General features: G+C 50.4%; 10 protein-coding genes across 10 annotated transcripts; 6 read left to right on the top strand and 4 right to left on the bottom strand.

The window, feature by feature from the left end:
• Positions 1-2,108: 2,108 nt before the first annotated feature.
• BDR25DRAFT_44835 (DUF171-domain-containing protein) lies at positions 2,109-4,125 on the bottom strand. The gene is made up of 2 exons (XM_033698584.1): positions 3,438-4,125; positions 2,109-3,275 (listed from the first exon to the last, which is right to left on the bottom strand). Exons 1-2 carry the CDS (start codon positions 3,965-3,967, stop codon positions 2,126-2,128), a joined length of 1,680 nt encoding a protein of 559 aa, XP_033554107.1. The 5' UTR covers positions 3,968-4,125; the 3' UTR covers positions 2,109-2,125.
• Positions 4,126-4,399: 274 nt separating this feature from the next.
• On the top strand, positions 4,400-5,250 carry BDR25DRAFT_300254 (uncharacterized protein). The gene is made up of 2 exons (XM_033689332.1): positions 4,400-4,582; positions 4,645-5,250. Exons 1-2 carry the CDS (start codon positions 4,569-4,571, stop codon positions 4,955-4,957), a joined length of 327 nt encoding a protein of 108 aa, XP_033554106.1. The 5' UTR covers positions 4,400-4,568; the 3' UTR covers positions 4,958-5,250.
• A 248-nt stretch (positions 5,251-5,498) lies between these two features.
• Positions 5,499-8,886, bottom strand: BDR25DRAFT_277003 (coatomer subunit gamma; the record flags this gene model as incomplete). Its single annotated transcript, XM_033687585.1, has 8 exons — positions 8,592-8,886; positions 8,459-8,505; positions 8,324-8,402; positions 7,676-8,274; positions 6,866-7,620; positions 6,667-6,815; positions 5,800-6,621; positions 5,499-5,737 (listed from the first exon to the last, which is right to left on the bottom strand). The coding sequence occupies exons 1-8, from the start codon at positions 8,656-8,658 to the stop codon at positions 5,499-5,501; spliced, it is 2,757 nt and encodes a 918-aa protein (XP_033554105.1). The 5' UTR covers positions 8,659-8,886.
• A 140-nt stretch (positions 8,887-9,026) lies between these two features.
• On the top strand, positions 9,027-10,513 carry BDR25DRAFT_339219 (mitochondrial lipoyl synthase). Its single transcript, XM_033693358.1, has 2 exons — positions 9,027-10,034; positions 10,113-10,513. The coding sequence occupies exons 1-2, from the start codon at positions 9,071-9,073 to the stop codon at positions 10,388-10,390; spliced, it is 1,242 nt and encodes a 413-aa protein (XP_033554104.1). The 5' UTR covers positions 9,027-9,070; the 3' UTR covers positions 10,391-10,513.
• Positions 10,514-10,554: 41 nt separating this feature from the next.
• On the bottom strand, positions 10,555-11,078 carry BDR25DRAFT_349208 (uncharacterized protein; the record flags this gene model as incomplete). The annotated part of the gene is made up of 4 exons (XM_033694522.1): positions 10,555-10,680; positions 10,735-10,779; positions 10,828-10,837; positions 10,879-11,078. The coding sequence occupies 4 exons, from the start codon at positions 11,076-11,078 to the stop codon at positions 10,555-10,557; spliced, it is 381 nt and encodes a 126-aa protein (XP_033554103.1).
• Positions 11,079-11,956: 878 nt separating this feature from the next.
• On the top strand, positions 11,957-12,985 carry BDR25DRAFT_195757 (uncharacterized protein; the record flags this gene model as incomplete). Its single annotated transcript, XM_033684330.1, has 4 exons — positions 11,957-12,100; positions 12,148-12,520; positions 12,596-12,781; positions 12,846-12,985. Coding segments are annotated over 4 exons (843 nt in total), but the record flags the coding sequence as incomplete, so codon positions are not given.
• A 642-nt stretch (positions 12,986-13,627) lies between these two features.
• BDR25DRAFT_309522 (uncharacterized protein) lies at positions 13,628-14,540 on the bottom strand (the record flags this gene model as incomplete). Its single annotated transcript, XM_033691096.1, has 3 exons — positions 13,628-13,935; positions 13,987-14,337; positions 14,411-14,540. The coding sequence occupies 3 exons, from the start codon at positions 14,538-14,540 to the stop codon at positions 13,628-13,630; spliced, it is 789 nt and encodes a 262-aa protein (XP_033554101.1).
• A 360-nt stretch (positions 14,541-14,900) lies between these two features.
• BDR25DRAFT_349204 (uncharacterized protein) lies at positions 14,901-15,543 on the top strand (the record flags this gene model as incomplete). The annotated part of the gene is made up of 4 exons (XM_033694521.1): positions 14,901-15,054; positions 15,112-15,347; positions 15,377-15,479; positions 15,509-15,543. The coding sequence occupies 4 exons, from the start codon at positions 14,901-14,903 to the stop codon at positions 15,541-15,543; spliced, it is 528 nt and encodes a 175-aa protein (XP_033554100.1).
• Positions 15,544-15,626: 83 nt separating this feature from the next.
• BDR25DRAFT_251859 (uncharacterized protein) lies at positions 15,627-17,076 on the top strand. The gene is made up of 4 exons (XM_033686148.1): positions 15,627-15,797; positions 15,848-16,111; positions 16,165-16,472; positions 16,533-17,076. Exons 1-4 carry the CDS (start codon positions 15,696-15,698, stop codon positions 16,696-16,698), a joined length of 840 nt encoding a protein of 279 aa, XP_033554099.1. The 5' UTR covers positions 15,627-15,695; the 3' UTR covers positions 16,699-17,076.
• A 112-nt stretch (positions 17,077-17,188) lies between these two features.
• Positions 17,189-18,236, top strand: BDR25DRAFT_251856 (Phox-like protein). The gene is made up of 3 exons (XM_033686147.1): positions 17,189-17,308; positions 17,364-17,685; positions 17,736-18,236. Exons 1-3 carry the CDS (start codon positions 17,231-17,233, stop codon positions 17,762-17,764), a joined length of 429 nt encoding a protein of 142 aa, XP_033554098.1. The 5' UTR covers positions 17,189-17,230; the 3' UTR covers positions 17,765-18,236.
• The last annotated feature ends 116 nt before the right edge of the window (positions 18,237-18,352 follow it).

Here is an 18,352-nt window from a genome sequence, read left to right as displayed (position 1 = left end):
TTTTGCACCTTGACCAATGGTGTTCCTAGTAATTCCAAACATTGCCCAACCCTAGTTTATTTAGGGGGGAATGTGTCTCACTTTCATCCGGTGCTACAACAAATGACTTGACGACAAGAGTGTGATTCTCACGGGCCTATAGATAAGCTCACAAGGCGCTTTATTCACATTGTGGAGCACGGGGCTGATCTGAGTGCGGTACTGACGAGTGTGAGAACTGGAGCGAGGCCATTGGTATGGATGCCTTCCCGGGTGTCGGCTTTGAGGACAAGGCTGTAGTGGAAGGCTTCGCTCGCAGTGTCTTCGTCGCTCGTTGGTCCGTTGCTGCTTCTGTAGTGGGGCGCCGATGTCCAACTGCAAGGTGTTCCTCTCAGCTGCCCCCTCTCAGTTGCTGCTAAAACGTCTCAGTTCCCGTTACAGCAGCCACGTCGGTATTGTGGTTGCACGGCAGTGTCTCACCGCGGTACACGCGCCAAGAAAAGTATTCTATTGATGCTCTTTCTCTACCTCTTGCTTTCCAAGGCAGCTTGAAACTCTAGACAAACAATGTTTGACATACGGGACTGGAGCTGTCCAAGTTAATAGAAAGATTGCGAAAATATTCAGTCAGGAACACCTCTCAACGAAAATCTCCATACCGCCAACAACCCTCCTGGAACAAGATGTTGAAGTTCAACTTCCAAGGCAGCCTTTACTTGAACGCTCTTCCGATGGCTTCATTGAATGGGTATGATGTTGTGAAACTTTTCGTAGGCTATGGTGGTGATAGATTCATATTTACCTCGCGCAACGGCTTTGTTGATGTAATCAAAATACTTTTTGATATCGGCGCCTCTACACGTTACCCTCGTGGATCTTACAGTAACTTTAGGCTGCAACAAGTAGCGGAAAGGGTAATATCGTCACCATTTTACTCCAACATGAGCCAAAGTTAGTCAAATTGGCGGACCGTACCGAACGGCCTTCACGGATGCCACCGCTTTCGCACAAGACGTAGTTGTCAGACAGCTGCCTGCGGCCGGAACAGACCCTATCTTGTCCGAGGGTTTGGCCAGTTTGGCAAGGCTATTGAGGCCAATTGGGTTAATAGTAAGGTTGACGTTGGAGAAGTCCTTGAAGAGTATACCAAGACCACGCAACATAAGTTTGATCTGTTTTGAAGCGACACCTTGGACACCTGACTCAACGCAATTTAAAACATGGCTGCTACCCCAAAAGGAGCACTCATTGCGGATGTACGATAAGCTGCCTTATCCCGTGGAACTAGAATGGAGGTCTCGGTAATATAGTATATATGGCCATCATCCTTTTCGTCTTGAACAAGACATAATCCTTTTTAAAAATTGAAACAGGCGGCCGACGAAATACGCTTACGTTATTGACATATCTACCGTGGAACCCATGAGGCACTAAATTAGAGCGAGATCACAGGCCTACGATATTAGTAAGACCACACGTTTTCCGCCCCAGCTGATACGAATGAAGAGAATAAAGAGCAAGAAAACCTATGTGAAGAGAAGATGGACAGTAGCTTTTATTCGCCTGCAACCCTTGGGGTACATTTATCCCTAATTAGGAAAACAAGTCGTCGCCATAGCTGCTAGATCTAGCTACTAGAACCTGAGCTCAAGTAAAAGTGAAAAAGATAAGACGCTGAAGTATGTAACTAAAACTCTCTCTGCGTGCATGCGAAAGGGATAAGACATAGCTGATGCAGTAAGCTAGGATTTCTTTGTGGCATTTGCTGTTAGAGCTTCTGGTTTTTGAGTGGGGATGAGGTCTTGCTTATCCCTTCTATCTTTTTTGACATTATTGCTGTTATTCGTAGCAGCTTCCCTCGTGTTGTGTTTTGTGATTACTTGTAAGACATTACTAGATGGACGCATATGTCTGAGTTGGGTGGTATTTGTAAATCAGAAAGATATGAAATCATGAATAGAAGGGAGTCTCCTCCACATGTACCTTGACTTCGAATTACCCGTGCCTCATGATTTCGACTGCCCAAATCTCTTCACTACAGATATTAAATATGCTCATGTTTGGCATGACGATAATAATATACACTTGCCACACCCAGTCACCATCTCTATAAAGACCGGGTTTACATTCCCTCCTCCCCGCACTCTCAAATATCTATCCTTTCAACATACCCCCTAATTCCCATCAACCCCAACAAAACCGCCTCCTCAGTCCTAATCGTCCGACTGCCCTGCCCAGGCACAAGATCAACCCAGGCATCAAATGCCTCATTCGCCGTCTCCTTAGTTAAACCTTTCATCTTTAACACCGGATCATTAGCAACGGCGGGTTCTAGACCGTGGACGCCGCCGAAGACGAGTAGCAGATGCTGGAATTGGGAGGGAAGAGAGGTAGTGTGGGCGGAGGATTCTTCGGGATTGAACTTAGATTTTGAACTGGAGGTGGGAGAGGAGGAGGAGGGGTGGGGTTTTGGTATTATTGAAGAAAGAGGAACACCACGCTCCGACGTCCCAATACTGAAATCATAACCGGAATCAAATGGACATTCGGTGTAGACAGCGGAGAGTGATTCTGCACGACGTGCTGTATATCCCCAATAGTAACCTGCTTCTTCACGCGGCACCGACGGCAGCGTATAATCGAACTCCAGACCATCGACGGTCTCCTGAGTGAGGTGTGGCCAGCCAGGTGGTGGATCGGGATTTGAGAATTTGAGCGTGACGCGGTTGTTTGGCGGGATAGTGTACGGTAATTTGAGGGGCAGGCCGAGGCCGCAGTCGACGAAGCTGAACTCCTGATCTTTGGCGGGCTTTTTCTTTGGAGGTGGTTTTTTGTGGAGCTTGGCCGGTCGTGCTGGTGATGCGTACTCGCTCACGCTCGCGGAATGGCGGCTTGCTAACTCCTCGGCTTCATGCGCCTGTATAGTCACGCCTTCTCGGTACTCGCACCATTCATCTGGCCGATGATGATGCGGCATATCCAGACTCGGCAGCGACCCAGCACCCCTCAGATTCGCATGTTGGGGAAACAACCGTCGCCGTAAATGCGGCGGGCACTCCATGTAACTTAGTAGATGGAACAAGAACTGGTCGGGATTGTCCCAAGGCTCTTGGTCAGGAAGGACTTCGGCTAGGATTTCGGGTTTGGACTTGTTACGGTGTTTCTTTTGTGCGAGCTTTTGGCTCGGTAGTGTGCTGGGGTCGTCGTCGAAGACTATGATTTCGTCGACGCAGAAGACGGCTGCGGCGCGGGCGATGCGGCCGGCGAGCGAGTTCTTTTGGTCGAAGTTCAGTACACTGGGGGAAGTTAGAGATTTGGTATTGGATTCTGAAGAATGAAGATAGTAAGGAGGAGGGGTTTATTGAGAAATAGGATCGCTGGTCCGGAGGCGATCAAGGAGAGATAAAGCAAAGACGACTAAAAGATAATGATCAAGAAAAGATGTAGGACAAGCATACTTAGCAATAAAGCTTCCTGGCACCGCAATACTCAACGTCCACGGTCTTCCCTTTTTTGGCTTGAACACCGCAGACGGCTTCGAAGTGTCCAATTCAACGACCTTATTCTCCACTACACCTCCCGGAGCAATCTTCACCCGACGACTTTTCGCCGGCCAATCCTCATCCACACCATCACTCTCAACCTCGATCTCCGTGTGCATCTCTTTCTGTTTGGCATACACGTCTTTCACACCCTTCCTGGATGCACGAACACCTCCGTTATCAGCCTGCATAACAACCGCAGCCCCATGATCTGATGTATCGCCCGTCTCTTTACCCCTCCTTTTCTTCTTCAAAGCTGGAGGTTTTAGCCCATCATCGTCAGAGGTCTGGACTATGGTATCCAGCGACTCATCCCGCGCATCCACGTCCACATCCACAACCATACTTTCCGTCTTCTTGCTCCTACCCTTCTTGACTGATCCAATGACATCTTTCGACAATCCCTCATGAGGGCTTTCAGGCCGGTATTTCTCGCCCTTGCGCATCTTCTTGACTTGACGATCGGGGTTTTTGGGTGTCGGTCTTGGTAGCTCGCTCTCGATCAGCGCATCTAGGTGCCATGTAGAATTTTCATTGGCGTTGTCGTTGGCATCTTTGCTGCCTTGGTGGATAACGACGGAGGTGCGTTTGCGCTTCTGCCATGATTCCTCGACATCAGCGTTTACATGCCTGGTCTCAGGTTAAAGATCTACGGACCTTGCTTTTCTCCTTATCAACCATGACTACCAACCAGCTCCCAGCAAGCACGGGCAGGTAGCAGGAGTGGGGAGAGGGTTCGGGTAAACACTGAAGTTTGAGTTCGAGTCCGCGTAATTTTGGTCCTGTTTGTCGCGTAGTCAAACATGGGGCTAAACATAGCGCGACCGACTGATTGGGATTGGACCAACACGCCAACCAAGCCCAATCCTTCGGTCGAACAGGAACCGGCACAGCGCAGTGAGAACACTAAACCACACGTCTGCCTTCGCTATTCAAGCTCTCTACCTACCACGTGCCTACGCCCATAGTCTTGACCGAGAACAAACCCAAGAATCTTGAGACCACCTCACCTCATCTCATACACGACCTCCACAACCAACAGCAACAATGTCCTCAGAAAAGTACCCCTTCCCCACCCCCCCCAAACAATCCCCAATCCCACGCCCTCACTGATCCCCACTAGCAAACCCTCTTCCCTCCCAGCAACCCTCTTCACCTTTCTTGCCCTCTACCTTACTACACTCTTCAGTCTCGACACCTGGTCCGCCGCGCGCGGCTCGCCCTTCAGTCTCTCCCCTTCCGCGTCCACTTATTTCCGACCCGGGAACCCCCGGCCTTCGGCCGATAGCTATCAAGGGCAATACCACGCATCCGGACGACGAGACGGAGGTGTAGGAGGGGGAAGTAGGGGCGTAGGGAGGCTGGCGAATGCGAGGGATAGTCGGCCTCCAATGCCGTTGGTGGGGACGGCTAGTTGTGGTGCTTGTATGGGCTGAATTGTGATGAGGGGCTGGGCTTATAGGCGGGGGAATTGGGAGGGGAGAGAATTGTCTTGCAGCAGCTAGCTGAGATGTGGGTTCTCGGGGAATTAGGAACAAGCACCCAGCTTGTGGGAAGCATAAATGAACGGAAGGATGTACGTTACTGTGATTCTTCACTGGGCCGTGCAATTCTTGGAGAGATGGTGAGAAGGTTCATTCATCTAGGAATGGCATAACAAAGGATATAATCTCGATGGATAACTGTCCAGAGATTTCAACCGGGATACTTCATGAATTTTTTTCCCAGCACTTTCCACGATCCCAGATTTGTTGTTTGAACTTATAAAATTATCCCTCATTTTCCACACAGCCATAATCTAGTGCCATCCCTCACACCCCGTAAAACGCAACAACAAAGCGGCATTCAAGTGCCCTACCCACCGCCCATGCTTCCTTCTTATGTTTCATATCTCATTGCATCATCCCATGCATTCCATCACAAACCTAGTTCATGTCCCCAACCCGCAATCTATCCCCCAAACCACGTGTGCTCCGCCTATGCCACACTACCAACCACCAACGCCGCAACACCCTCCTCTTCACTCCTGGCCTCAATCTTCATCGTCACACCTGTCTTAGCACTATACGCCATCCTAACCATCGCCGCAACCTTACCGCCAGTGATAGTCTTACCGTAAAGCTTGAGCGTATGTGTTGATGTCGAGAGCGCAATATCCGTGCCTTCTAATGGCTGTAGCGAGAGAGTTTTTGTGAGTTGTTCCGTTGCATCTGCCTCTGCATTAGCAAACACCTCCATTCCAAAAAAAATGGGACAGAAAACAGAGGGGAGAACTTACCAGCTATACTCTTCATATTCCCCAACTGTAGCGTCTCAACCGCAGAATCGGCATTCGCCTGCTCCCAGATGTTTTCAAAGCTTCCAGCGTAAGCCGGAACGACGTAATCCGCGCCGTTCAGATCCAAGTCCTCGACTTGGTATTCGTCTTCGTAGCCTTCGCCCTCTTCGGGCTCACCGGTGCTGGGATCTATTTCCTTACTAGTGAATTTAAGGACGTTGGTGAATGAGGTGGCGATGTATTGTGACTCGGTCTCTAGACGTTTGAAGGATACGTAGACGGTACCAGGCTCGTTTGTGACTAGTTTGGGTGCGGGAATAATGAACTCTTCTTCTAGCTGAACGTCGCCGTCGTCTTCTGGCGAGACTACCATCTGGACATCGAGAAGTACGGTCTCAGGAAGTGTATTCTTGATATCGTATTGAATGACAACATGGTCTTTGAAAATGTGCTTGATGGCAGAGACGACGTATTCAGTTTCGGACTCGGTAAGCTCCACAACAGCACTGGACTTGAGCACGCCGCCATATGCTGCCAGTTCCGGAATCTTCTGCAATTCCGCAGCATATTTCTGAGCCGTCGCTGCGGCAGATGCTGCAACGTCGGCACTTGTCTTTGCGGGTCCCTTGGGTCCAGTACTTGGTGCCTTGAGAGTCGGGGTAGCAGTGGCGATCTTCTTGGTACGGTCTTCTGCGTCCGCTTGCTCACGGGAGACAGTGGGGATCTTGGATATGTCGAAAGCATTCTCGAAGGTACCTCGCGAATCCGAGCTGACATACATGGCAAGCTGGTGCTCGAGCACTGGTAATGAGAACATTGAATCTGGGTGTGTCAGCCCGGTTTCTTGGAGGCGGGCAGGGAACTCACCATTGCGGATAAACTTGATTGCCAGGTCATCGTCTTGGTCCATTAATCTAAGGTTTAGTGCAGCGCGATCTCGAACCTCATCGTCGACGTCATCAAGACAACGGGTCAGAAGAACATGCACCGATTTCTTAATCTCCGGGTCCTTTTGGCTACACGCTGTCAGTAAAAGGATTGCAGAAGACCAAAAGTGGTCACTCACCCAACACCAAACTTAGCCAATGCGGAAGTAGCGGCAGCTCGTACGATGGCATTCTCTAGTACGACTCGGTTGTAAATGTACCGAATATACTTGGTAGGGTGCGGTGTTGATGGACCTTCTCTACCAAGCAGGAAGAGAATTCGAACAGCAAGTTTGGTGAACTCGCAATCTTCGATAAACTCGCAAAGAGTAGCTAGAGCATCTTCCTTTGCATCTGGGACGAATCGAATCAGATCCATGATAGCCTCAACTACAGCTCGCTTAAAGTCGTAGCCACCCTCGTCACGCAGGATGCCGCTGAGGAATGCAAGGAACCCGGATTGCTTGTTGGGGAACTTCAGAGCCAGGGTGCGAACGGCTTCGACGATGGTGACTTTAAATTCATCGGTAATCTCAGCCATGAAGCCGGAGATCTGTTTCATTAACCTGTCGACGGAGGATTCATTGCCAGTCTTCAAAAGAGTTGTGATGGCAAATGTCGCGATGCTACGGTTCGAGTTCGTGATGAGAGATTCGATATCTTGGTTGCAAGATCGGACTGCATCCGGCTTGAACGAAGCCATAGTAGATAATATCCTTAGAGCGGCGAATTTCGTGACCGCGCGAGGAGACGTGAGGAATAGTTGAAGAACATGTACGGCCTGCACAAGTTCACCATCCGTAACATCGCGCATGTCGCATATCGCCTTTGCGGCTTCGAAGTTAACCATTTCTGACTTGTGGCGCAACCATCCGTCAAGTAATTGCATCATCGGCTGTGCTTTGTTAGCATTAATCCCTAATCAGTTTACCAGATACCAGATATCATACCTTTCGCAGATTCGGATCCTCTTCAGCAAGCTTCGCTGCTAGCCTCACGAGCAAGACAGTAGCAGCTGGACTCTTGACAACACCTGCTGCTGCATACTGCTGCACCATCTTGACCAAGCTCATTCTGTCGCCCGACCTCATCTGATACAGTAACCCAATAGCATGGTACTGCGTCATATAGTTCGTGCTAGCCTGCAGAGCGCTATGTGAGCTTCCTCCGAACCCACCCAAAAAGCCGCCTCCAGATTTACCGCCGGATGCGGCTTCGGCTGCTTCGGACTGCCACCTCCTGACGACATCTCTCGCAACGGGGAGAAGGTGGTATGAGGACACGAGCGCAGCGGAAGAAACGGAAGGGTTCTTGTCGACGATGCAGGTTTTGACGAGACGTTCGATAGCCTGTACAGTAGAGGCGTCAATGACACGGCAGAGGGCGCGGATGGCGTTTGGTCGGTAAACTACGTCGCTACCGACGGATGTGTCCTTCATTATGGAGGATGTGACCATGATAACGTCGTCTGCGGAGCCAGCGAGTTCCTTGATGACCAGGTAGACCATCTGGCGGAGGGAAGCATCTTTATTCTGGAAGAGCTTCGAGACTGAAGGGATTTAGCATAGTCAATTATGTGCAGAATTGGGCAAGCGCACTTCCAAAAAAGAGAGTTGTAGCCTCCTGCCGCCCCCAGCTCTCCCCCGTGAAGAGGAGTAAAGCCAGCTTCGTTAATATCTGCAGGTGTTAGCTCAAAGCATTGCCATTGCCATGACGACAATTGAAAGACAGACCACTCTGCATTTTCGAGGCGAAATTGGGCTTTGGTTGAATACTCGTGCTAGACAGTATTGTCAGCCAACCACCCCTCAAGATATATCTCATAAGCTCCCCCGCCAATAGTGAAAATGCGTGGGTGCTCTCTACCTTCCTGGAACACCGACGTCTTGTCTATCTGCGCCACCATAGCCACGTCCTCATGCTTTTTATCCATGTTTCTCGACTTTGGCCCTAGCCACCAACCCTCAGTCGAGTCGGTCGAATATCTATCGCTTTGCGCTCCACCAAACGTGTCCTCTCCCGGAGGTAGTCGTGGGAGCTCGGCAGATAAGAGGGCCCAAGAGCGAGGGGATATGGATATGGAGGGAGAGGTAGGCCGCTCTGGGAGGGAGTTTTGGAGAGCTGTCGGTGAATTGGTGTACGTTGTGGTTGCCAGTCGGCGCATGCAGGGATGCTGCAATTGTGGGCAACTATGTTTGGCCTGTTTGCGGTGAATCTTGGCGGAAATTCTCCTTAGTCAGCGACTCGGTGATTCGGCCAGTAGCGGGATGTCAAGGTCGGATTACTTTTGAACTCAACACTGTCACGTCGCACTTCCCTTCTCCTCACAACCTCACAACCTCACAATGGCAGCCTCAATACCGCGTACCAGATGTCTTCTGGCCTCTTCTTCATTGTCTTCACTACCCAAGTCTGTGTCGACTTCATCTCAATTCACCCGAACATTTGCTACAACCATGGACCCAACACCAACCCAAACACGGCAATCCTCAAAGTCCTCACGCCCTCCCACGACCTTCCGCGATAAACTAAACACCGGGCCCTCATTTAACGACTTCGTCTCCCCAGATGCCCCTCTTCCCCCTTCCGAAGCATACCAAGTCCGCACTGCCCAGGTCGGCCCCGAAGGCCGCAAGAAGACCATAACCCGGCTCCCAGAATGGCTAAAGACGCCTATTCCCGTGAACCAGAACTACAAGAAGATCAAAAACGATTTACGAGGCCTGAACCTCCACACCGTCTGTGAAGAAGCCCGCTGTCCCAACATCTCAGACTGCTGGGGTGGGAGTTCCAAGAACGCAGCCACGGCCACGATCATGCTTATGGGCGATACATGCACACGAGGATGTCGATTCTGCTCCGTCAAGACGTCGAAAGCCCCCCCCCCACTGGATCCCCACGAACCAGAGAATACCGCCGAGGCACTGAAGAGATGGGGGTTAGGGTATGTCGTTCTGACGTCCGTGGACCGGGATGATCTTGCAGATGGGGGCGCGCGGCATTTTGCGGAGACAATTATGAAGATTAAACAGAAAGCGCCGACAATGCTAGTGGAGGCCCTGACGGGAGATTATGCCGGGGATTTGGAGATGGTGAGGTTGGTGGCATTGAGTGGGTTGGATGTGTATGCGCATAATATCGAGACCGTAGAGGAGCTCACGCCATTTGTGAGAGATCGAAGAGCGAAGTTTAGGCAGAGTTTGGAGGTTCTAAGAGCGGCGAAGGAGTCTAGGCCAGAACTTATCACCAAGACTAGCATGATGTTAGGTCTTGGGGAGACTGAAGAGCAGATTTGGGATGCGCTGAGAGGTAATTTTTTTTTTTTTTTTACTTCACCCTACTTGACCCTATTATTTGGAAAGTCTCCCAGGCTAACGCCTTCTACAGAACTACGAAAAAACAACGTTGATGTAGTAACATTCGGTCAATACATGCGACCCACCAAACGTCACATGGCCGTCCACTCCTACGTCACACCCGATGCCTTCGAACTCTGGCGTCAGCGTGCCCTCGACATGGGCTTCTTGTACTGCGCATCCGGGCCCCTCGTACGATCAAGCTACAAAGCCGGTGAAGCGTTCATTGAAAACGTGTTGAAGAAGAGAGCAGCGAAAAGGAACGAGATCGCAGCGGCGGGAAGTGCGGGGGAGGTTAAGACGGTTTAAGATAAAGGACTGGTCAGATAGTTCATCTGTATACTATTATATTTGCTTACTGCATTTGAGGGATAGGATTTAGCGTTATAAATACTGTTCGTCAACGCTATTAGCATTTTCGAGAGAGACGGGGGTGTAATATATCAACTGTTGCATATGTAACTTTCTTCCCTTTACCTTGCATTTCCATCCACCAGCCTCAAGATTTGGCATGAAACAGCATCAAGCTCTTCATCACACACTATGCAAGATCCACCGCAGGAGAATTGCCAGGGAAGTTCCTCAGCCTCATTACCTCGCTAGTAGAATTCTAGGTGGAGCCCTGTGGGTTTCTAACGGTTCTGTAAGGTGACGAAACTGTTAGTGTCGCTAATGCGGTCGAGGTTACGAGCTATACCCTGCAACCTGAACGCATCGGCTCAACTGAGCTAGAGATTTAATCCCACTTTTTGAGAACTGATGGTTTATCAACAGTGAACGGCAAGGTCTTAGGTTACTTGTGAATCCAACGCAGATGGGAGAAGGAACCCTCTTCATTGCTGGTGCGCAAGATTTTGTAGAATACAGTAATTACCAGTGGCATTATCACCACATAAGTCATGGTCAGTATCAACACGATGAAGCAGTCATGATTGCATTCCATGGCCGGTAGCGATAATACAATACACTCATTAAACCCCTTCACCATGGCGATCATGATCATACTACCATCCCTTAATACTCAATGAGGTTGGAATCTCAATTCCGAGGTTGTGGCGTTTTGTGTCAGGGTTTTCATTCTAGCTTCGTCCACTCTCCACACGTCGGCGTCCTAAAGTCCAGGCCCGCCCATGGCTAAGACTCAACAGGTTCCTCATCAGTCATGTTCAAAATTTCCTCATGATCTACGCACATCGAATCAACTTTTGATGCTCGAAAATCGGCCAGCTGGTCGAAAGCAAGGAGCTCTGCATTGCAGTTGCAACCCGATGTGGCTGGTTTCGTCGACTTGAGATCTCCAACAATCGCGAGTCGTATTTTCAGCCCCTTTCTTGCGCGATCGCCTGCGCCAACCAAGTTATTGGCTGGAACGAGCGGGTTCCCTGCCGATTCGCACTACCTGGACGTGCTGAAACCCATTTTGCATGCGTCAGGTTGCGCGGGCCACGAGTTCCACGTCCCAAGCGAGGATCATCTTTGCAAATCCGGGTCGTGAAAGTATATTGACAGATGACGGCGAAAATGAGGCCTGGGTCGTCGAATGAGAGGGGACCGGAGGGAATATTTGGAGTGGAAGCCTTGGCGTGTCGTACGATGATCCAGAACACCTTGTGAAAGAGAGAGGCATTTATACGGGGAAGATAGAACTAGAACGACCAGTAGAGTTGGGTAGACGAAGGCTTATTGATGTGGCACATTCAAAGGAGTATATTCCAGGAGACAACGTTTGACGCCCAAAATGACGACTTCGATACATATACTGGCTTTCATCGGAACCCTGAACTGATAGTAGACAAGTCGATCTCTTCACTGACACTCGTTCCAACCCTCATCCTAACTCATATCCCAACTCCATCTTTCTTGCCTAGGATGGCTGATTCGAATGGACCTAAGATCATTATCTCGTTATGGTTCCTCACAATATTGTCCTTCGTCCTTATGGCCCTTCGTTTTGTCTGTAAATACTGGTATAGCAAAGGCTTCGGTGGCTTGGATGACATTATTCTCTTCATATCCTGGGTACACCACCCCCAGCACTACTCAAAACTCCCACTTACAGGTTCTAGGTCTTTGTCCTTCTCTACTGCGTGTTGACCGGGACTGTAGCTGTGAGTTATGGACTAGGCAAGCACACCCAGGACGTCAACCCTCGCGATATGTCGACGGCTCTCAAGTACATGAATATTGGAGACTTCTTCCTTATACTTGCAATAGCAGTCAGCAAAATGTCTTTTTCGGTGACACTGTTGCGCATTACGGTCCGTGGCTCGCACAAATGGTTCATCTGGTTCGTGATGGTCTCCACCAACCTGGTCATGTTCGCCTGTGCTTTCTTGAACCTTCTGCAGTGCGCGCCGGTGGAGAGCCTCTGGGATCAGAATATTAAGGGAAAGTGTGTGCCTCCGTCAATGGTTAATTCCTACTCAATTTTTTCTGGGTGTAAGTCCCCGATTCCAAGCCTCTGAGAAGTAGTGCCGTAAGAGTTACATCAAATGATGCTAACTGCATGCGAAGCGTATTCGTCGTGTGCCGACATGCTCCTCGCCGCATGTCCCTGGTTGATAATCCGACATCTACAAATGAATCGGAAAGAGAAAGCAGGTGTTATCGTGGCCATGTCGTTTGGAATAGTGGGAGGCATAACAGCAGCGGTGAAGACATCCTTTCTTCCGGGTATGATACGCTGGAAAGACCCCTTGTGTATGTTCACCTCCCTTCTCTTATTACATCAAATAGGCTCTGGACTGATTTGATCTCTCTGTAGTCGACGCAGCGGACCTCCTCATTTGGGCTACTCTTGAATCTTCGTTATGTATTATCGCGGCTTCTATTCCCTTTCTCCGCGTGCTGGTCCGCGATGCATCATCATCATCAAACAAAGCGTCGCGTCCGTATGGACAGAGCTATCACTTGTCTGGAGGCCTAGGAAGTAGGAATATGACATCAAGGACTCAGAGACGGAATCAGAAGCGGGGAGGAAACGATGATTTGAGCGATAAGAGTATACTGAATGAGTCAGGGACTGTGATGGCGGTGGACATGGGCGGGATAATGAAGGCGCAGGAGATCCGGGTTGAGTGGGAAGGGAGTGATAGGGATATGTTGAGCCGGAGGCAAAGTCAAAATGCGGATGCGGTTGGGATGGCACGTGAGTGTTTTTAACGGTGGGAGTGAGGGAAGAGAAGATGCTGGATTAATTTGATACTTTGATACTAGGGATCGATGGATATTGTCTCGCGATTGAATGAATCACTAGGTCATGTTATCAAGACTTTTCTGAATATCGTGTGGACCCTGCTCACTGGATACTGGCGATGATGAACAGGGCGCCGAGAATTGTTCAACATGGTAGCCTCCCTTGAATAGAATTTACGAGACTACAGCTTATACCTTCGAAACTGAGCAGATGTGTTCGGTTGGTCCAACCAAGTCACTATGAGCCTCAATGCCCAGGTTGTACCAACGACGTCATTAATCTGCCCCAGAAGCTGGAATATCATACATCAACTCGCCCATTCATTCACTCATGTATGCTACACACACCCACTAACCAAGAGTTCGGTCTCCACCCATAGTCGTGCTATGATCGAGATCCGAGTCAACACGCGGATCAACCTTATTCAGCATGTCGGATTTGTGTGGGCCAGCGGTATTGGCTGCTGGGCCAGGGAGACCATGGGTAGTGCCGCCCACCAGGCCTTTTTGGTGAGTCGGATTGCCCATCAATCCACCTTGGTGTTGCGTGCCTGTCGTGTTGCCAGTCAGACCTCCACCCTGGTGGTGCGTGCCGGTGTGACCAGTTGTCGAACCGTAGCCTCCTGTGCCCGAACTGACGGTTGGGTCCATCGTATTGGCTAAGGATGTGTATTAGGCTCTGAGGAGTGGAAGGGGGGAAGGAAGCTTACCAGTGTGAGAAGAATGTGGACCACCAGTCACCGTGCTATGACCATGGGTACCAGTATGGCCAATACCTGAAGTCGGATCCTGACCATGGGTACCAGTGTGGCCGGTGCCCCCAGTGAGACCTTGGCCAGTAAGGCCGTGACCAGTGGTCCCGGTAGTATTGCCATAGCCTCCGGCTCCAGCAGTGTTGCCGTACCCGCCTATTTGGTCAGAATCAACACGAGGGTCGGCCTTGTTAGCGAGATGGGAGTCATGAGGACCAGTTGGATCAGTTCGGTGACCTGTGAGCCCACCACTAGTGTGAGTACCAGTATGGGCTCCAGTGTGGGTTCCGGTATGGGTTCCTGATGAGACTGTTGGGTCGACAGTGTTGGCTGCTTCAGTTAGCAACGTGATATTTGCCACGGGGATGTTCAAAAGACTTACCAGCGTGGGAGGTGTGAGGTGCTCCAGTAGCAGTGTGACCGGTATGGGTGCCTGTGGTGCCGGTGTGTGAGGTCTGAGGAGTTTTGTCCTTGTGGAGGACTTGTTCAACCTTGGCTTTGACTTTGTCCATTGTTGCTGAAGACTTGAGGAGGAAGGTGTGTAAAGTTTATAGTCTGAATAGGGGACAGTTAAGTGCAGAAGGTTTGATGTTGTGAGGTGGAGAGTCGATTGATCCTGGTGGAGGGCCCTTTTATGTGCCCTCAGGGATAGCATTCTCTCAGGATCCTACGTCATGACGACCTAATTGCTTCCCCCATCTGGTGACCGCTTAAAAGCGTATCAGGAAGCCACCTGTGGTGAAACTGCTTCTTCTTCGCTTGGAACCGGCCTTCTCTGCCGTGTACACAAACAAACCTTGCACATTCCTTGGAAGATCTCGGTGTCGTCATCAATATCTACGCAAAGTTGGGTCTCTCTAACTCTTTGCGGTATGATTCAAGGTGTTCCCTTTGTCTGGGTCTCACCTGTAATTGCGCAGGCTTTGAAAAGTCATGGATGGACAGAAAGCATGCCACACTTGAAGTCCTCAGTTGTCCCTATCGAGCTAGCTTCGATCAGAGGGTCGACAGATGCGGCTAGCTTTCGTGACTGTGGCCGTGCGCGTGGCTCAGTCGTACGTCATGGCGGGGAACTTCACTGAGCAGTGGAGCTTAGCCCTTCCGACAACCCTGTTTTCATCAGCCTCATGGCGTCGCCAGCGAATCTGCTTTATTTGGAATGGTGGGTCCAAGCCATCTGTGGCGTTCGAAACAAGGAAAAGTTGGCTGTTCTGCATCACCTGAGGGAAATGCGTGTGACGGAGGTCCGCTGGGGTGTACTGGAGGATCAGGAACGTATTTGGAAATTGTGGCCCTTTGGATACTGGGAGAAAATGACAGTGTGTACAGCTATCAGAATGGAAGGCAGGGAAATGACCATTTGTTTAGGCACACTCTGCATCATCGATCTCGTAGTAAATGTCGAATAATAGTGCAAGAGCGCTTGAAGAGTGCTGAAGATGTAGATGGAAGTATTGGGCTTGGCGGATCGGAGTTTTAGGCTCGACGTGTGATGGCGGAGTGATGGCGGAGTGACGTCGGCCAAAAAGTAAATACTACGCGAGGTGTAATTAATGCGTGTTTGCCAACAACACTTATCCTTACCTTTGTTCCGGACCCCTCCCCTCTACAAATTATTCCTAAGCAATACCTACGATCCTTAAAATCTGAATCGAATTGTCGCCAACATGTCCGAGAAAGTGAAGGAAGTTGCGATGGAAGAATATGAGCAGGCGAGGATTCTGACCAGAGATGCGGTCCGGTCTGGCGCCTATCTCTATCCCATTAAGGCATGGAGCTTCAATTTTCGCGTTCTGGGAGGATACTAACCGCTGCGTAGGGCATCACATACTTCTTTACCCACCAGAACTTGTGGAAGCCCCTGGGTGAGAAGTTTCTCCCGACCATCTCTCTTGGTGTTGGAGTAACCATCTTCATGTTCGCCGTCGCCTATGTGCCCCAAGCCGCGGTTCTTACCATCTTCAACGGTCCTCTTGCTATCGTTACCACTGTCCTCCTGGTTCTCAGCGAGAGCTCCACGATCTTCTCCGTTCTCAGCAAAAATTTCTTGATCGATGACGCCCTTATCGACACCTTCGATGGCGTAAGCATCATACCAAAGAATCCAACAGGATAGATGAGCTAACAAAAATGCAGACACTTCTATCACGCAACCTCACTTCTCTCGTCTCGACTGAGCGCCAAATCAAGTCTGGCAGTGATCCAATTGCCAAATTGGGCAAGATCATCCAGAAACCATTTGCGCGATTCACGCCGGCAGCCATAATTCGTTATTTTATGTATCTCCCTCTAAACTTCATTCCTGTGGTCGGTACGATCCTCTTCGTTGTGCTACAGGGGCGCAAGTTTGGCCCAACAGCGCATGCGCGTTACTTCCAACTGAAGCAGATGAGCAAGACGGAGAAGAACGACTTCGTTGAGAAGAGGAAGGCCGCCTACACTAGGTGAGTGGCTCCAGAACGGTGAGGGAGCCCTAGAGAAGTCCATGTGTTAATCGGCAGCAGCTTTGGTGTCCCAGCCGTGGTTCTTGAGATGGTGCCACTGGTTGGGATCTTCTTCGCATTCACCAACACCGTTGGTGCTGCTCTGTGGGCGGCTGATATGGAGCAAAAAGAAACAACTGCACCAAACCTGCGCAATCAAGCGGAGCTAGCCAAGAAGGCGGAGTAGTGAGGAGACGAATACCCTCGCTCCCACTACCACTACATATTGAAGAGGCTCCGTGCTAATCCCTGTGTTGGTAAGCCAGTTCGTCCCTTACATGCGCTTTGGACCAAGCGGTCACTATAGATACCCATGGAAACCTCCATATGCGAAGGGTAATCTACTTGGCTGGTGTTGAGCTGGAAAAGCGGGACGATGTACATGATATGATAGTTGAGACTTGCGTTCGAGTTTGGTTTGCGGGCCATGTCCTTTCCCCTGCCGCACCGGGGAGTGGAACGAGTGCTGGAACAGCCCAGAGTGGAACACAGGCGTCCTATTGAACATTGATGATCACAACATAGCCGAAGATGAACAAATGAATCGATGATTGGAGGATGTGTGAAGGTCGCGTGTGAAGTTTCCGTTACGTGATGCGAGTCTTTCACGCCAAATCACGTATCGGCCTTGGCACGGCAACTTAGCCCCGCCCTGGCAGCCGTTCACGTTTAACGCGCAACATCCGTTCCCCACCAAGGCATCGTTTACCACCGCCGAGATGCAGTCCTTGCCAGACGCTCGCCAGCAGTCCTTCGAGGAGCTCTACGGCCCTCCCGAGAACTTCCTCGAAATCGAAGTATGTGCCTCTTGCCCTTTGAAGCCCCACTCCAAGCTCACCTTAGCGCGCGCAGGTCCGCAACCCGATGACCCATGGCGTTGGTCGTGGCATGTACACTACCTACGAGATCGTGATGCGCACAAACATCCCCGCCTTCAAACTCAAGTCTTCTTCCGTCCGCCGTCGATATAGCGAGTTCGAAGCGTTTCGAGATATTCTGGAGCGCGAGTCGGCAAGGGTTACGATACCACCGCTACCAGGCAAGGTCTTGACGAATCGATTCTCAGATGATGTGATAGAGCACCGGAGGGAGGGACTGCAGCGGTTTCTCCAGATCGTGGTGGGTCATCCGCTGTTGCAGACAGGGAGCAAGGTGCTGGCGGCGTTCGTGCAAGGCAGGCAACCTCCCCGCTACTTCTTACTAGCCCGACTCATGCAAAATCAGATCCAAACTGGGACCGCCACGCGTGGTAGCTCTTCCTTTCTCGCCTCTCCGTATTTACATTTTATCCTACCCAGCCTCACGATTACTCTCCCGTCCACTGGCGAGCAATCACACGACAGTCACGAGCCCACGAATAACGGCCGTGGGGTGGGGACAACTTACGCAAGGAGCATTTTCTGTTCACTTGGGGTGATGGGGGTGCGTTCTGGAGCAGAATTTGATGTCTTGTAGGATGCTCAGAGAGTCGGCTTTTTCCATAATCATTGGTGATTAGACAACTTGTTAATAGGCTCATCCAGGGGTTTCCGTACGGTAATGTGACAGATACGCCAGATATATACTACTTTCTTCTTCAAAGGACTTTTTCTTATGTTGCGAAAGGACGCCATATCTGGTAACCCGGATTGCGAGGCTTCAAGGCTCGAAGCGAGAACGCCGAGAGCGGTACAAAAGCAAAACTGGTCACGCCAGGTTCGGAAAATGAATTTCGGCCAATTTGAGGCTAGATATCTGAAAATTTGCTTTTTATTTGCACCACAAGCTTCCCCAAATGCAGTCTCGCCTGAGGGTGCACAGAGTCTTTTAAAAATTTGATATGATGGTTGGAAGAGTTGCCG

The sequence above is a fragment of the Lindgomyces ingoldianus genome (genome assembly GCF_010093535.1).
Source record: "Lindgomyces ingoldianus strain ATCC 200398 unplaced genomic scaffold BDR25scaffold_2, whole genome shotgun sequence".
NCBI lineage: Eukaryota > Fungi > Ascomycota > Dothideomycetes > Pleosporales > Lindgomycetaceae > Lindgomyces > Lindgomyces ingoldianus.
This window is presented reverse-complemented; position numbering and strand designations above follow the sequence as displayed.

What these genes read in the sequence shown, in the direction of transcription:
- BDR25DRAFT_44835 (XM_033698584.1), bottom strand. Translation starts at nt 3,967, where the DNA reads ATGCGCAAGGGCGAGAAATACCGGCCTGAAAGCCCTCATGAGGGATTG. An exon ending in CCAGGAAGCTTTATTGCTAA is followed by an intron (nt 3,276 to 3,437) that starts GTATGCTTGTCC and finishes AACTTCCCCCAG; the next exon opens with TGTACTGAACTTCGACCAAA.
- BDR25DRAFT_339219 (XM_033693358.1), top strand. Translation starts at nt 9,071, where the DNA reads ATGGCAGCCTCAATACCGCGTACCAGATGTCTTCTGGCCTCTTCTTCA. An exon ending in GATTTGGGATGCGCTGAGAG is followed by an intron (nt 10,035 to 10,112) that starts GTAATTTTTTTT and finishes CGCCTTCTACAG; the next exon opens with AACTACGAAAAAACAACGTT.
- BDR25DRAFT_251859 (XM_033686148.1), top strand. Translation starts at nt 15,696, where the DNA reads ATGTCCGAGAAAGTGAAGGAAGTTGCGATGGAAGAATATGAGCAGGCG. An exon ending in CCTATCTCTATCCCATTAAG is followed by an intron (nt 15,798 to 15,847) that starts GCATGGAGCTTC and finishes ACCGCTGCGTAG; the next exon opens with GGCATCACATACTTCTTTAC. An exon ending in TTATCGACACCTTCGATGGC is followed by an intron (nt 16,112 to 16,164) that starts GTAAGCATCATA and finishes ACAAAAATGCAG; the next exon opens with ACACTTCTATCACGCAACCT.
- BDR25DRAFT_251856 (XM_033686147.1), top strand. Translation starts at nt 17,231, where the DNA reads ATGCAGTCCTTGCCAGACGCTCGCCAGCAGTCCTTCGAGGAGCTCTAC. An exon ending in AGAACTTCCTCGAAATCGAA is followed by an intron (nt 17,309 to 17,363) that starts GTATGTGCCTCT and finishes TAGCGCGCGCAG; the next exon opens with GTCCGCAACCCGATGACCCA. An exon ending in GCTGGCGGCGTTCGTGCAAG is followed by an intron (nt 17,686 to 17,735) that starts GCAGGCAACCTC and finishes ATGCAAAATCAG; the next exon opens with ATCCAAACTGGGACCGCCAC.